This window comes from Mustela nigripes, chromosome 12 (genome assembly GCF_022355385.1).
Source record: "Mustela nigripes isolate SB6536 chromosome 12, MUSNIG.SB6536, whole genome shotgun sequence".
In the NCBI taxonomy this organism is placed as follows: domain Eukaryota; kingdom Metazoa; phylum Chordata; class Mammalia; order Carnivora; family Mustelidae; genus Mustela; species Mustela nigripes.
This window is the reverse complement of record NC_081568.1, coordinates 83,529,939-83,545,387: the sequence shown is the minus strand read 5'-3', so window position 1 is coordinate 83,545,387 and position 15,449 is coordinate 83,529,939. Positions and strand designations below refer to the sequence as shown.

The 15,449-nt window shown below is 47.1% G+C and overlaps 1 protein-coding gene across 2 annotated transcripts in view; it reads left to right on the top strand.

The window, feature by feature from the left end:
- The window catches only part of DPYSL3 (dihydropyrimidinase like 3), a 109,082-nt gene that overhangs the window by 72,763 nt on the left and 20,870 nt on the right, over positions 1 to 15,449 (top strand). For both annotated transcript variants that reach the window (XM_059417860.1, XM_059417861.1), the window contains exons 2-6: positions 3,498 to 3,586; positions 7,637 to 7,821; positions 10,754 to 10,918; positions 12,936 to 12,997; positions 13,982 to 14,062. In XM_059417860.1, coding sequence (XP_059273843.1) covers positions 3,498 to 3,586; positions 7,637 to 7,821; positions 10,754 to 10,918; positions 12,936 to 12,997; positions 13,982 to 14,062 — 582 coding nt within the window. The remainder of the gene's footprint in view (positions 1 to 3,497; positions 3,587 to 7,636; positions 7,822 to 10,753; positions 10,919 to 12,935; positions 12,998 to 13,981; positions 14,063 to 15,449) is intronic.

The following is a 15,449-nucleotide window of genomic DNA, read 5'->3' as shown; positions in this document are numbered from 1 at the left end:
GTGGTCAGCAGTTATGCTGTTCTTCAAGGCCAAGCCCACAGCCTGTCTTTCAGACTTTCCTGTGTCTGAGGACGGTTTGCCTAGGCTACCCTTTGTAGTGGACCCCACATGCATGGAAAGCGTTCAAATTAACGAAGTAGTTTAATGAGCCTCTTTAATAAAAGGTGGAGGACAAGCTGGGGACCTCGAGGGACAGCATTTGTTCAAACTCTGTGAACTGAGGTTTGGATATCTCTGGTCTGCCTGATGAAAAGAAATAATATTAGCACCACAGCAGTCCGTAGAGCAAGAGTCTTGTTACTCCTATCTCTGAAACGTACACCAGGCCTGTAACCCATCTCTGTGCTCTATCTATTTAGATTCCTGACTGTTGAGCCAGAGAAGGTGTATTTAATTAGCATTTGAAGAGTTTCCAATGATGCCATCTCAGTGATGCTAATTCCACTTGGCTCATGTCTTTGTACATAGGCCCGAGATAGCTTTTGCCCCTTGGCTGATATCTGATGCTTGTTGAAGGAAGTAATGATCATGCAAGTCGTTCCTGAGGCTAGATGTTCCCTAGGTGGGAGGGTAGTCATATTTCATACCTGGGCTCGCAGCTGGCCCCTTTCCACGGAGCCGTTTACTTCAGTTCTTTGCTAAGAAAATAAAGAACACCAGAAGAGCGCTGACCTATTAGAGAAAAACCGTGTAGTCACTAAGACTATTATATGAAGTTTCTGCTGGAGATGCTTCTTCTGCCTCCCTAGACACACAGAACTGTGCCTGGGACACACAGAACTGGGGTTTCTTGTGCTAATCTCTCACGTGGTGCTGGGCTGGCTGATGGCTGCACGAGAGCCTTTTGTGGAGTTTATAAAGTACACATCTCATGGCCTAGAGCCAGGCCTGGGAATCCATATTCTTCTAATGTGCACCCTAGTTTGGGAAGCATAGCCCTGGGACTGCCTCATAAAATTTTGCAATTACTGTTAAAACAGTAGTCCAGTTTTCTGGCCACATCACATCATTTTGTGACTCAGATGCCTTTCCATCATAATGACACTATACAACCTACTGTGTCCCACCCTTCAACCATCTGTTTTACCAAAACTTAACAGCTGTCTAGGATGGGCTCCAGGAATGAAGGTAAAGAGATCAAAAGAGGCATGGTCCCAAGACCAAAGGAGTGTTTGCTCTAGGCAAAACGGGAAAGCAGCTATTCGAGAGCAATAGAATTGTTTGAACTAAATGGCAAGGGGAGCAGATGGGATTTGCTGGCAAGTCAGGTAATGCATCCTATAGGAGAAAGCCATTCGACTGGAGGCTTGACAAAGGAGAGGGTGGTCGTCAGAAGCCACGTGAACACAGGAGAAGGCAGGGAGAACTTTGTGGCAAAGTCTTAGTGGCCACAGAGCCTGCTATGTGACAATAACTACATGCGTCTTACTTTGTTGTGGTATGAAACACAAGGCCATCCATGACGGAAATGAGGGTGGGCCTACGGACTAATCCCAGATCAGGAGGGGCTCGTGGATCACGTGTGGTTGGACTTTGCAGTTGATGTCATTCACACATCTTCCTTGCTGGGCACACGTGGGTGTTTTCCCTGGTGCCTCATTGATCCGTACCTTGTTCAGAGCCTCTCCCCTGACAGTACGGCATGATGAAATCTACTCTCATGTAATCCCCGGGAGTGGGCGGAACTAAGGGGCACTTTGCTGTACCCGTGTGGATGCCTAGCCTCAAGTCTCATTTTTTGGCCTTGTTCACACCCTTTTATTTCCAAAGCCAGAAGTCAGCCTGTTTGTGGGCTTCCTCCCCCATTAATCTGAGGTCCTTTTTGAAAGCTAATTGTCTGCCTTGCCCGCTTTGTCTCTGCTGCTTTTCTTCTTGATCCCTGAGCTCCGCATCTTGAAACTGATCTTTTTCCGGTTTTCAGAGAAACAAAACTCATTTCTGCCACAGGGCGTGCTATTCCCTCTGCCTGCAGCTGTCCATCCCTGCCCCATCTACATGATCTTCCCCACAAAGGTCTCTTTCCACCTCTGGTTAAACAAACTCGCTCCCCTGTACTTTGTGACCCTTGATTCAATTCTACGTTGTTTTATTTGTTTTATTGACTTTCTTTTTCCTTGATTGCCATCCCTTTTTCCTTGATTGTATCCCTTTTTGGTTTCGTGAAACAGTGGCACGGTATGACTCATTAAAAACAGGATCCTCTGTATGTATTTAGTCATACATATTAATTACTTGCTGGATGAGTGGATGGATGGATGAAAGTATGGATGGACTTGAAGTCTGTCAGTTGAATTTTTAACAAATGCAATGTACCATTGTCTTTTCAAGTTGTTCCACTCAGCCAGGCTCCTGCAAATTCTCTTCTCCTTCAGGAATCCAGTAAAGCCATGTGTACCCCTCATGCTGCAATCCAAACTCCAGTCATTCTTTTAATGAAATCTGGGATATTAAAAGCTGACTCTGATTGGCTCTCCTCCTGAAATATATGAATTATATATTTATATTTTCTTTTATAAAAATATATTTTACTTAGTTATTTGAGAGAGATCGACAGCATGAGAAGAGAGTGAGCACGAATGAAGGGGAGGGCAGAGGGAGAGGGAGAAGCGGACTCCCCACTAGAGGGGAGCTCGACATGAGCCTTGATCCCAGGACCCTGGGATCATGACCTGAGCTGAAGGCAGATGCTTAACGACTGAGCCACATAGGTGCCCTGACCCCATATTTTCTTAATAACCTTGGAGTGTATGTGCATTGTTTCCAGTTGGATCCCTTAACCAAACTTCATCTAAGCTATAATTTTTAAAAAGACTTTAATTATAAGAAAGGCCATTTTTTCCCCATAATAATGGCAACAAACACATTTCAGAAAAATGGGAGTTTAATGAAGCAAATATGAATACTGCATAATTTCTCCACCCTGGGTTAAATACTATAGAACAGTAGAGCTATTTTATCTTTTTTCCCTTCACTGCTTGTCCTACACTTTCCACCACCTTGTGTGTATGTGTGCATACATGTGCAAATATCCTGAATTTTAAAATTTTAAAATATCCCCATGTCATTATAAAGACTTTCAAAAGTTCTTTCACTGCCTGATCTTAAATTCCCTTTTTGAGAATCACCGTTGAGAGCCAGCAGGGTGCTAGGCACTGGCGTACATATTATATACCGCTTTAAATATTTATTGCTTACTTAGCCAGGAAAGATAATACAAATAGTGTCTTCCCTCAGGTAGTGATGTTTCTCAGTGGCTATGGTAGGTTGTAGGAGCAAGAGGTGGAACTGTAGAATAGTTTGAGTTTGGGGCAAATGTGAAAGACTGGATCCCCAACAAATATACCCAGTTCGAACACCTACTGCATTGAGCACACAGCTGTCTTAAGTAAATAGGTTCCTACTAGACCTCTAGAACAGTGAACTGGGAAAACCTCGGCCGACCCTTGTTCTCTGAGTTCCTAGCTCTGAGAATAACTTCTGTTTGCATTCTTTTCTAGAGTGACCGTCTTCTCATCAAGGGCGGTAGAATTGTCAACGATGATCAGTCCTTTTATGCTGATATTTACATGGAAGATGGCTTAATAAAGTAAGTATGAAGAGCCTTTATCTTTTTGTACTTCCTCTCTTCATCAGAGGCTCAGAAAGAAGCTTGCTTCTTTTTTGCTTCCTAGACCTTTGGTTCTTTGTGTTTCATTTCTTCTTCTCCTTAAAAATGAGGCTTTATTTGAGAGAGTGAAAGATAGGGTGCACAGGGGGAAGGGCAGAGAAAGAGAGAGAGACTCCTCAAGCAGACTCCCCACTGAGCATGAAACCTATATGGGGCTCCATCTCCGGACCCTGAGATCATGACCTGAGCTGAAACCAAGAGTTGGATGCTCGACTGACTGAGCCACCCAGGCGCCCCAAAGTGAATCTTTATTTGAACCCTTCATTCTGGGTGCCCATAATCCCTTAAAATGGGAGCTTGCCTTAATTTATATGGGTCTTGTGAATGAAGTGAGAAATTTGAATTTGATCAACCAAATGATGCTGCGGGCTCCCTTGTGTGAACTATATTGACGGGCACTCTCTGCACCTTAGAGAGGTGGAAGATGTGACTGTTGTCCTTAAGTTGATTGAAAAAATGTGCACAAAATGACAGCACCCTAGAAATATAAGGCCTTGTACAGTTGGTGTCAAAGGAGTTCAAGTGAAGATAAATGCCCAGAAAGGAGAAATCCCTTCAGAGGATGGTGTGGGGCTGGAAAGGGCATTTGAACCGAGCCGTGACTTAGGCAGAATCTGGGTGGGCTGAGCACAGATGGGACATACACCTCAGACAAGATTTTCAAATAGAGGCTTCAGGGATGTACACTTACCTTACGAAATGATTTGTTACCGGGTGCCTGTAAGTGGTGCAGTCGCATTTCCTTTCTGTGTAGGCTCCCTCTGGAGTAACCTGTAGAAGAGGTATGGTTTGTACTTAGCCTTTCATCACGGACAGCGAGACAGGCTCCCACCCTGAGAAGATTTTGGATAAGATCAGTGTATGCAGTGCATCTAGCGGCCATCCCGGGCCTTGTTAACATTTTATTTTTATATTTGTAAACTCATTATCTCGTGTAAGGTTCTGGTCATAGTGGATCTTTTCCTTATCTTTGAAGCCCTGGCTTAGATAGAACTTTCTGTAGGTGGCTGTTCCTTGTCAGCCGCCAAATCTAGGCCGGTTTCCCTTCTATGAGACTTCAAAACCCCCTGTGCTCTTCGAAGTCAGCAGTGGTTCTGACAGTGTTGAGCATCTGAAGGCAACACCCTGTCTTGTTCAGTTCCGTATCTGAGCACGTCACTCAGTCCTTGGCACGGAGAGACTTTTATAAGAGCTACCTTTTAGTGACAGTGAAGCCTGTGCCAGTGGCGGCTAAATGTTTTACATGCCTCATTTCCTTTAATCTGCCAGCAATCCCACGAAGCAAGTGTGATTACTACCTTTTTCTCAGATGAGGAGAGAGAGGAGCACAGGGAGGAAGTAACTTGGTAATAATCAACATATTAATCAAGTACATTGCATGAATGAATGAACTTGCATGAATGAAGATATTCTTGTTTAGTCACCTTACCTACAGGAACACTGTTGGAAAAATGGAAACAGTAGGCAAGTGAACCAACATGAAACAAGAATTTCTTCAAAAGATAAGCCCCAAATGATCTTATATTTTTCTCTTACTAAAAAATTACAGTGTATCATCAGCTCTCTTTGGAGATGGTAAGTTCCCTCATTTAGAGATTCTCAGAGATGGACAAAAGGTAGTACCTAATACTTCTTCCTCATTTCAGAGCTCATGATGGGTATCCCTAATTGATCACAACACTTTGAACAGTTGAGCCTTAAGCATAGGCTCAGAATCCATCTTCATGCCATGAGCCAGGCATCTGCTACTAGAGATGCCATCTCTACTAGAAGAGAGAAGGCCGCTTGCCAAGGACTTATAGAAGGAATGTAACCATCACATATGTGTGTGTCGGTCGTAGAGAGAAGGGTGGCTCTTCATCCAGTCCTGACATTTTCTCAGTCTTTAAAAACATTCGGAAATCACAGAGCACGAAAACAGAAATAATTCCCTCCGGTGGTTACATGGCTGTTTGTCTGTCTGTGAATGTTTATGGAATGCCTGCTGTCTGGAAAGTGGTTGCCCAAGGCACAAGACCCACACTATGTCACATGTTTTGGTGGCTGTCCTTGGGACCTACATTGCCTTCCCAAGACCTTACAGTCTCTGAGGGGGACTGAGATATCTGTATTTATTCAAGGGACATAACATGACCAGACACTGTCAGTAACCACAGTTGAAGTAGTGGAGTAGATGAGATTTGAGGTGGGAAGAGGGTGCTGTGTGGGATTAGCATGTTTATTAATTACCATAGCTGACACTTACGGAATTTTCCTGTGCCTAGCAGTGTTCTGTGGGCTTAATGCATACTAACACTTAATCTACACCACAAACCTATGGAGGAAACGTTTTTTATTACATTTTACAGAGGAAGGAATGAAGACACAGTGAGGTTAAACAACTTGGCCAAGGTCATAAAGCCAGTAATTAGCAGAGCCAGGATCGTGAACCCACATAGTCTCCTCTAGGGCAGATCTGCTCTTAATTATTAGACCCGGCTGTCAGTCGGGATTTGACCAAGGAGGGGAGATGGAAGCCAAGCCTTCAGTTGAGGATTCATGTGACCTTGAGTGACTCCGTGGAGAAAAAGGGGGAAGGATTTCTGTTTTAGACGTGGTATTCTACTCATTTTCAAGATGGTGGAAACACACAAGCAGTCACACACACACGGGCTGGGTAACTGCCTCTTCAGGGCCTTGGTTCTCCATCTGCCTCTGAGGAAGATCAGGGAGGGAGAAGAATGGGAACATAGGGGCCAGTATCTGGACTCTAATGGAGGTACAGTCAGAGGCTGTATTTTTTTCCACAGTGTGTTTTGAATTGTGGTGGCTCTGGAATGGCCTGGGGCGGGGGTGGGGGGATGTGGTGAAGTTGACCTCTTAGGGATGTCAGGAATACTTTATTTTAGTTGCAGAGCTTAAACTTTGGGAGGCCACTGGTGGACTTCTTACTCACCCAAGAGGAAGTCTTTCTGGGCTGGCTGTGAACAAAAGGGGAATGTGTTCATGCCACTGGTAGTGGGGTACAGGTCTTCCCGACTTAGGACGTGTTTAGTCATAATGTTGAGGCTTGTGACTCTTAAGTCTCCCTAGAATTAAATGGCCATTTAAGCCAGAGGTGTGAAGTCACCTATAAACCAAGCAACATCAGGCAGTTCATGAGGTAACATTTGGCCAGGAGCAGTTGTCTTTGTCACTTGCCTGGTGTAGGTAGTGTGTCTCTGGAGTGCTCATCAGCTTCCTCCCCACCTGGGTCCCCTTTCTTCCTTCCAGGGATGCGCCAAAGCTTCCTGGGCAAAGGTGTGTCTGGTACAGATGGTCACCCTCACCTTCCTTCTTGTTTCTTGATGTTTCTGTTAAGATGTCCACCGCTGGGTGTGTCCGTCTTTGGCTTCTGCCTTTCGATCTGCCTTTGGTTGTGATTTATAGATAAGTTATCAGGGAAGGGTGGAATTGGGAGTCAAGACCGATGTACAAAATGACCCCAGCAGATCCCTCTTGTTAGGAACACAGATGCTCTCACTAAAGAGGGTAGCTAAGTTCACATACGTAGTCTCTAGAAGATTCGTTACTTCCTTCAGTCTCTCCTAGTGGTTCATTATTTTACATTCTCTTAATCCTTTTCCAAATGTTACTTTCCACCCTTCCCTAAGATTAAGAACAAAATGAAAGGGATACCCAAAACACCTATTTTTTTTAAAAAAACATTTCTTACGCACCTATATTGTAGACATTGTCCAACCCACAGGATTATAGCGTGAAGCCAGGACCCACGGTTCCACCCAGCAGCAGATCAGCTCATTTTGCATCTGTAGAAGTTGTTTTCTGGGTGTGCACCTGTCTTCATTTATTTCTTGATTGTTCGGCTTGCAAATCACTTGCAAAGATCACTCCAATCAGTACAAGTTGCCATGTCTAAACTTTTTATAATCCTATGTTTGTCTTCAAAGTGGCTCTTTTAAATGATCAGTTGCTTTCCTCTGTCACCAGGCAAATCGGAGACAATCTGATTGTCCCTGGAGGAGTGAAGACCATCGAAGCCAATGGGAAGATGGTGATCCCTGGAGGCATCGATGTCCACACTCACTTCCAGATGCCGTACAAGGGAATGACCACAGTGGATGACTTCTTCCAAGGGACGAAGGCTGCCTTAGCAGGGGGCACCACCATGATCAGTGAGTCACCCGGCCCTACACACTCCTGGTCCCAACAAGTGACTCTTTCACTGATGGGTTAACCGCGTGCTCTCTGGCGGTAGCTTGAATATGTCTGTCAGTTTGGTATACAGATCTTCCGCCTGACAGGACCTGAGGAAAACAGGTGGTAGTGAGGAGCCTGGCAGCTCCCTGAAGTTGCCTAGAGGAGATTCATGGGGCTCATGGCCAGGAAAACAGCTGTCCCCTCTTGTCCACCTGAGAGCATGGCTGGGTGTGTGGCCAGTGGGGAATCTGCAGTCATCTCTGGGTTGGACACTGGGAAAAGTGTGGAGATGGGCTACACATTATTTCAGCATTTCCAGCTCGGGCCCGAGGTAGAAGGGGGCAGAGGGTGCAGGCAGAGCTGTGTGGATGGGGCTCAGCCTCCCTGAGCGGGAAGGGTAATGGGGACCTGCAGTGCTTGAGAAACTTGTGGGCTTTGGTGGCATTGACTGTTACCCGGTCTGCCCTGTCTCTTGACCAGTTAGGAATTGTCTGAAGATGAGGCAAGTGGTGAGGGAGGTCCCCCCCCCCCTTTTTTTTCTGTTTTCTTTCTTTCTTCCCTCACCTCCTTCTTTCCTTCCTTTCTTCCTCTCTCTCTCCCTCCCTCCCTCTCTTTCTTTTCCTGGGAACTGTTGCAATTCCAGAGAAAACCAAGGGAGTTGCATGCCTTGGGATTACGGAACAGATAGCATTCCAGGGCAGTCCTTCCTGTTCCAAAGGAATCCCAAGGAACTGGGTCCCCTCCCAGTCCCAGGCCTAAACTTGGTCAGCAAGAGCACTGTTTATTTTACCACTGTCTATACCCATTCAAGAACACAGAGTGGCTGAGCTGTGGGGTGGCTCATTCTCTTCTGCCTCCTTTGTGACTTGGAGCTCTAGCAAGGTTGGTCCCCAGCAGGTTGGGTGTGGAAGCCCAGGAAAATTGCACCAAGGCCATAAAAGGTACAATTCAGGGAGACTGAAGCTTTTCTCCAGTCGAAGGGTGGAAGCCAGCTGACCTCTCAGCAGCTGCCTGCCCACCAGAGCCCTGATGCTGGTCCAGACGTCAGGGATGCGGCTCCTGGCGTCTGTTTTCTGATAAGCGCATGTGGGCAGCCTGTGGTAGGAGGCTGAGGAAGTGAGTGATCTTAGTTTGGCTTTCTGCCTTCCGGGCAGGGAGCTGGGCCTGTTCAGTGTCCAGGGAGTGTGTATTGTGCAAGGTCCTCTTGGTTAGGGAAGGAGCTAGAGGGAAGCCAGAGCTGCAGGGGATGTGAGAAAACCATACCAAGAAACCCAAAGCTGTACGTGTCCTTCCTAGATAATCTAAGCCCCTGGATAGGCAACCAGAGAAGAAAACCCATAAAATCCACGTCCCTGTTATAGTCTGGCTATAGTTTCCTTCCTATGAAGCAGAAACAAGATCAAAATAGATGTACTGCATCTTAGTGGTGTTTTAGTGTATCATTTCACAAATAATCCTGGCGTGGATGTCTTTCCGTTCACCTGTTTTCATTCCACAACAGCATTTAAAATGGGTGCCTAATCTTCCATTTTATGAAGATGTATTTATGATGTAGCCAAACTTCTCTACTGTTGAAGACTTTGATGGTTTCCAGTTTTTCACTTAAATAAATATGTAGATAAGGCTTGCAGTGGCAAGCATCTTCAACACCTACATTTTGCAAACAGCATGTTTATTTCCTTGGGAATAAGTCTTAGGTACAGGCATAATCATCGAATTAAGGTATGAAAAAATCAAGATTTTTGATGTGTGTTTTACAATTTTTCTTAGGGAAGCTGTACCAATTTGCACGTTCCCTCACCTGTCCAAGGGAGGTATGAGGGTGGCCCTTTTGTCTTAGCCTTCCCAATTATAAATGTCATTATTTTGAATAGTGCTTTCCACGGTGGCAGGTGCTACAGGAGTAGATTTGGGCCTTAAAAGAAAAAATATATGTAATTTATTTATTTATTTATTTGACAGACAGAAATCACAAGTAGGCAGAGAGGCAGGCTGAGAGAGAGAGGAGGAAGCAGGCTCGTTGCTGGGCAGAGAGCCCGACTTGTGGCTCTATCTCAGGACCTTGGGATCATGACCTGAGCCAAAAGCAGAGGCTTTAACCCACTGAGCCACCCAGGTGCCCCAGAAAACATATATTTTTTTAGGATTTTATTTATTCTAGAGAGAGAGAGAGAGAGAGAGCTCAGGGGTAGAGGCACAGAAGAGAGAAACAAATGGTCTCTCCGCTGATCTCGCTGCAGGGCTCGATCTCAAGACACCAAGATCGTGACTTGAGCCACAACTGAGAGTTGGACACTTAACTCACTGAGCCACCCAGATGCCCCACGTAAAGATACTCTTGATAAAAAGTTTACATGGAAATAAGATCTGTGGGCTGAGCATCAGGTTTATGACACGGGCTCTTCGCTATGGCAAGAAGCACAAGGACGTCAGTGTCCTGTACTCTGACATCACTTTACCCTCTTTCCAACTTAGAAGGGAGTCTGACTTGCTTCCCGTAATACTGGCAATAATGGCACATAGTAGGCACCCATTGACATCATGGAGCACTTACTGTGTGCCAGGCTTCAGGTGAGAATCTTTTCGTGCATTTTGCCATTTAGTCATGTAACAAAATTAGAAGCAAGGAACTATGACATTCCACCCTCTATCCCACTGAATACCGATGTCAAGGATGAGAAAACTGGGGTTTAGAGAACCTAGTAGTTTGTCCATGAGCAACATGGCTAAGCAACAGTTAAATAATCAGCAATCTGGAAACTGCCAGAGAATACTTTCTAGGGTGAATTCCATGCTCAGGAAATAGTGGCTTCGCAGTGTTAACTAAACAAGTGGGAGCAGGCCTCTGTAGAGCGGGGGGCAGAGTTGGTGTTAATGACTTCCCCATCTGGGGTCTCTGTCGTTCAGTTGACCACGTGGTGCCCGAGCCCGAGGCCAGCCTCACGGAGGCTTATGAGAAGTGGCGAGAGTGGGCGGATGGGAAGAGCTGCTGCGACTATGCCCTGCACGTAGACATCACCCACTGGAACGACAGCGTCAAGCAGGAGGTGCAGAACCTCATCAAGGACAAAGGTGAGCCCCTGTGTGCCCGCCTCCCTTCTCTCTGCTCGGAGCCTGGAACCTTCAGGGGTACCACTGCATTCGGTCTGGGTGGATGCCATCTCACTCCTTTCGGGACCCACATACTAGGGGATGAATATCCTCAGCTGGAGATGGAGAGCCTGAGGCTAAGAATAAGTGGCCTGGGATCATGGAGCTAGTTAGCAATAAAAGTATCCAAAGTCTGTGCCCTTCACCTCATGCAACACTGCCCTTTTGACAGAGGAAGAAACTGAGGCCAGTAGAGGTTAGCATCTTATGCAAAGTCACACAGCCACTTATACGAGATTAGGAATGATTAGCCTCTATAACTTATGCTCCAAAGATCAAACCATTACGTTCTCAAACAGTGGCATCCTCAGAAAAGTCAACGGCATTTGTGGGAGCAAAGACGTGTTCATACTCAGGCTTGGGGCTTAGGACATGGAAACATGGGTGTCCTCTCAGTGAATCCATGATTTAGGTTTCCCTGGTCGTCTTTAGATTCTTCTGTTCTCTACTTCTTTCTGCCTTTCGATCGTCAGATACTTTGCCTACCCGTATTCCCCCCCATACACACGCACAGACACACCGTGTGCTTGGCATCATTACGGGGCCTGCGGATTTAGGGAAGTGTAAGGTATGATCACTGCTGAACGTCCCAGGCAAAAGGGAAGCAGACAAGTGAAGGGCAACAGGATAAATGCCACAGGGTACAGAATATCATTGTAATAGTAAAAGCATTCTACTAATTTCATTACAGTCACGGTCCTGTAACTAACATAGTAACATGCATTGATACAACACTAACTTAATAAGACTCTTCTCGGAGAGCCGCCTTGATGCAGCTGCTGGAGGGCAGTGGTGAAGAGTGGGCTCTGGGTTGCAGCGGAGAGGACGGGCTCCCGGAGGATGAGTTTTCTGTTCCATGTCCCTCCTCAACCGATGAGCTCTGCCCAGACCCTCCTGATCCAGGATATGAGATTACAACCCCCTCCTTTCTTGTGATTCCTTTCACACGGGGCGTCTCAACTGGGGTAGAAAATGGAACGGCTTTAACACCCACTTCACTTCCAAAGGGCCCGGGTCATTCCGCAGATGACGCAGAGGCTTATGGGAAGGGTAGTGTTGGGAAAAGCTGCCCCGAGCGGAACCACTCTGGGTAGGGAACGTCTCACATTACAACCGCTTTTGGTCTGGAACGCTATGGGCTGAGATGGCCCTAATGGTTGGAGACCAAAATTATCCTCCTTTCCTCGGAATGACTCTGTTCCCCAGCCTCACCTACTTATATAAATTACTACACTAAAAGAGACTAATAGTCTTTTTTGGGGTGAAGAGTTAAATTGCTCTTCCCTATAGCCCTTACAGCTCTTACACGGTGCACCTTGACTTCTGCCCCTTAGCTGCTGCCATCCTTTTAATAAAACAAAGCCAGCACCCTGAGGACATGGTCTCCATCCTAGATGCAGCCCCCTCCCCCCAGGCTCTAGTGTAGAGCCCTTAAGTGGCTAAATAAACCCATCCCAGGAGCTCCATTAATGAAGCTCAGATATGGTGGCTGCTCTGGTGCTGACACCTCCGGTATCTGTTGTCTCATTTGACGTTTCCAACTGCCTCACGAAGCAGGCTCTTGTCATTTTTCCATTTTATAGGTGAGAAGACCAAGAGGTGAGGTATTCCGAGCTCACTGAGCTCAGAATGGTTGCTGCCCCTGATTCTCGGCAGTGTGTACTGCCTCGAGCAATGGCAAAGCTTACTGACCCTCTGGGCTGGGGAATGGCTTGGGGGAAGCAGACAGAGACACCTCAGAGCACATTCTGCTGTTGACACCACGTAGGCATGGCTGCTTTTGCACGTGAGGAGAGAACGGAGAATGGGAAGCATCTGCTTTATGTTAGACAGGCTCCTGTGATGCACTGGGCCCCCATGGGCGACGGGAGCAAAGGAAGGAGAGTGGTCGTGCTAATATTGTCCTCTTCCTGTTTCCCCTCCCTTCCCTCTCTTGCAGGGGTTAACTCCTTCATGGTTTACATGGCCTATAAGGACTTGTATCAAGTGTCCAACACAGAGGTAACAAGCCATTGCTGTGTGGTTTGGGGTATCTGGATGGGTTTCCCATTGCTGCCGATGACCTTGGCTCTTGGAGCATGACTCACTGTGGTTGCTGTGGGAGGCTACTGGGCCCGAGTGCTTCTTAAAGCCCTCAGGGTCCATGCTGTGTTTTAAATAAGGGAGCAAGGCAGTGTGCTCATGGCAAGGCAGATCGCGAGCTAGAATTTCCACTGGCAGCAACTTTCTCAAAAGAACAAGAGGAAAGGCATGCTGAACTCCATGTAGCTCACAAGCCCTAAACCCTGCATGAGCTCAGTGGAGTTTGAGGTTGTTCTGCCTTGCAGCATTAAGGAGGGCCTTCTGCTGTTTGGGGTAGCAGCTTGCTTCTGGCTCTCCCCGAGGTGGTCTTGTGGCATGTGCTGGTTTGAGACGATTCTCATGTTTTCAGAGGAAATGCGAAGAACAAATGCCCATCCCTCCCGGTCAGGAGGTTGGGGGAGGTCTATCTTGAAAGGTTAGGGAATCGGGGAGCCAACTTTCCCTTGAGCTAGCTGCTGGCCCGGCTGTAGCAGCTCTCAGGAGCATTTGTTGAGAAGGACTGTGAAAGTCTGTCTCAGCCAAACAGGATCGAATAGCATTAAAAACGTGTGCTCGAGGCACAGCAGAAGGCTCCATAGGACTTTGTTGTATGTCTGCCCTGTCCCCTGAGGAGACAGGATGAGTTCTTTATAGAGACAGTTTCCTAGAGTTCCTGTGGACTCACACTTTGCTCGTGCATGTTATAGCCTATGTTTTCTGCCCTAATCACTGATTTCCTCCTTCATTTGTTTTTTCCTGTGGACTCACACCCTGCTTGTGCATGTTTTAGCCTGTGTTTTCTGCCCTAATCACTGATTTCCTCCCTCATTTGATTTACCTGTGGCCCTCGTGATGGACCCCTGCGTGGAGTTGCTGAAAGCCTCAGTGGCTTAGGAAAGTGACAGTGACTCCTTTCTCTTTCAGCTCTACGAGATCTTCACCTGTCTGGGCGAGCTGGGAGCCATTGCGCAGGTTCACGCTGAGAATGGGGATATCATTGCCCAGGTAAGGCTGCGCGGCTCCCCAGGGTGTGCTCTCTGCATGGGCTTGGGTCTCAGGCCTGTCTCTTCCCTCGTTACTTCAGTATTATGTGAGATCTTAACAGCCATGAGGCTCGGTCCTGAACCCTGTGCGAAAAACAGGACCTCCCTTAAAGAACACACCAGGTTAGGAGGAGGCAGTGAAGGCAAGCGAGGGAGAAAGCTGAGGACACTGTAGAAAGGGGGGCTGTCTGGCCATTCTCGGGGATCAGAACAGGCATGCCGGAAGAGGTTTTCAAATTGGGCCATTTAGTGGGAGAACGTTGCTGATTCTCTTTGAAAAGTGAGTCCAAGCTATGGGACAGTCTCTGTCCTAGAGAAAAACCCTAAAATAGCACTTCTCAGAAATCTGTTCCAGGACTGTGGAGCTCACAGCTTTAGGTAATAAAGAGTGTGGGTCTTGTGGGGATCAGACGCCCCACTGGTTTCCTAGAAGTTGTGCTGAGAAACCTGAGGCAAGAGTGAGGAAAGCGAGGCCCCAAGGCCCAAAGCGATCGTTTATGAGGAAGCAGAAGGCACTCTCTCCATCTCCTGGGTCGCTTAATGGGCTGGATGCACAGATGGGTCTTAGCCAGGGTCTGTTTATCTCAGAAGCATCCAAGATTGGCCTCCACTAGGAGGAGGCCGCCAGAAGAGAGCGAGCCCTCTTGGTTCATTTAATAACATTCATAGAAAAACCATCCTGCATTCTTTCAAAGAGTATCTCCTGAGTGCTTTGTGCCGGGCACAAGGTTACTGAGGTGAGCCAAAACAGACGCACTCTGTAGCTCACTAGTCCTGGGGCTGTGCCTTCGTTTTAGAAGTTGTCGAGGACTTGATGGATGTGGTCAGCGAGATGTGGGAACCGTGGGGCCGACCCTCATCCCAGACCCGTGAGCTTCTAACAGCAGCTGCCACGTGGTGAACACATACTACTGTGTGCCGGGCACTGGTATGTGCTCTAGTGTACTGTCCCTCCCTCTTCAGCTGGCCCTTCAAAGATGGCTGCCGTGTTCTGTAGAGGAGGATATGGGGCTCAGAAGGATTTGGTCACCAGCCAAGGATCACAGTCAGTAACGGGGAGAAGAAAATCTTAACTCTGAGGTGGTATGGCTTCCCCAGAGCTGGTGTGTCCCAGGCCTCTTGCCCCACCAGTCCCGCTGCAGATCCCCCAGAGACACAGCATGTCCTGGCCGTGCAGGGCTCCAGCTGTTAGGATTTCAGATTCTGGACGTTATCTCACCAGCGGAGGAGGGGAACTACATGTGTAATTTCCTCTTACTGACCAAGATTAATTAGTCGGACCTCTGACAGCCTTCTCCCACATTACCCCACACACTCAGAGATAATGAAATCATTTTTCCAAAGAGGGT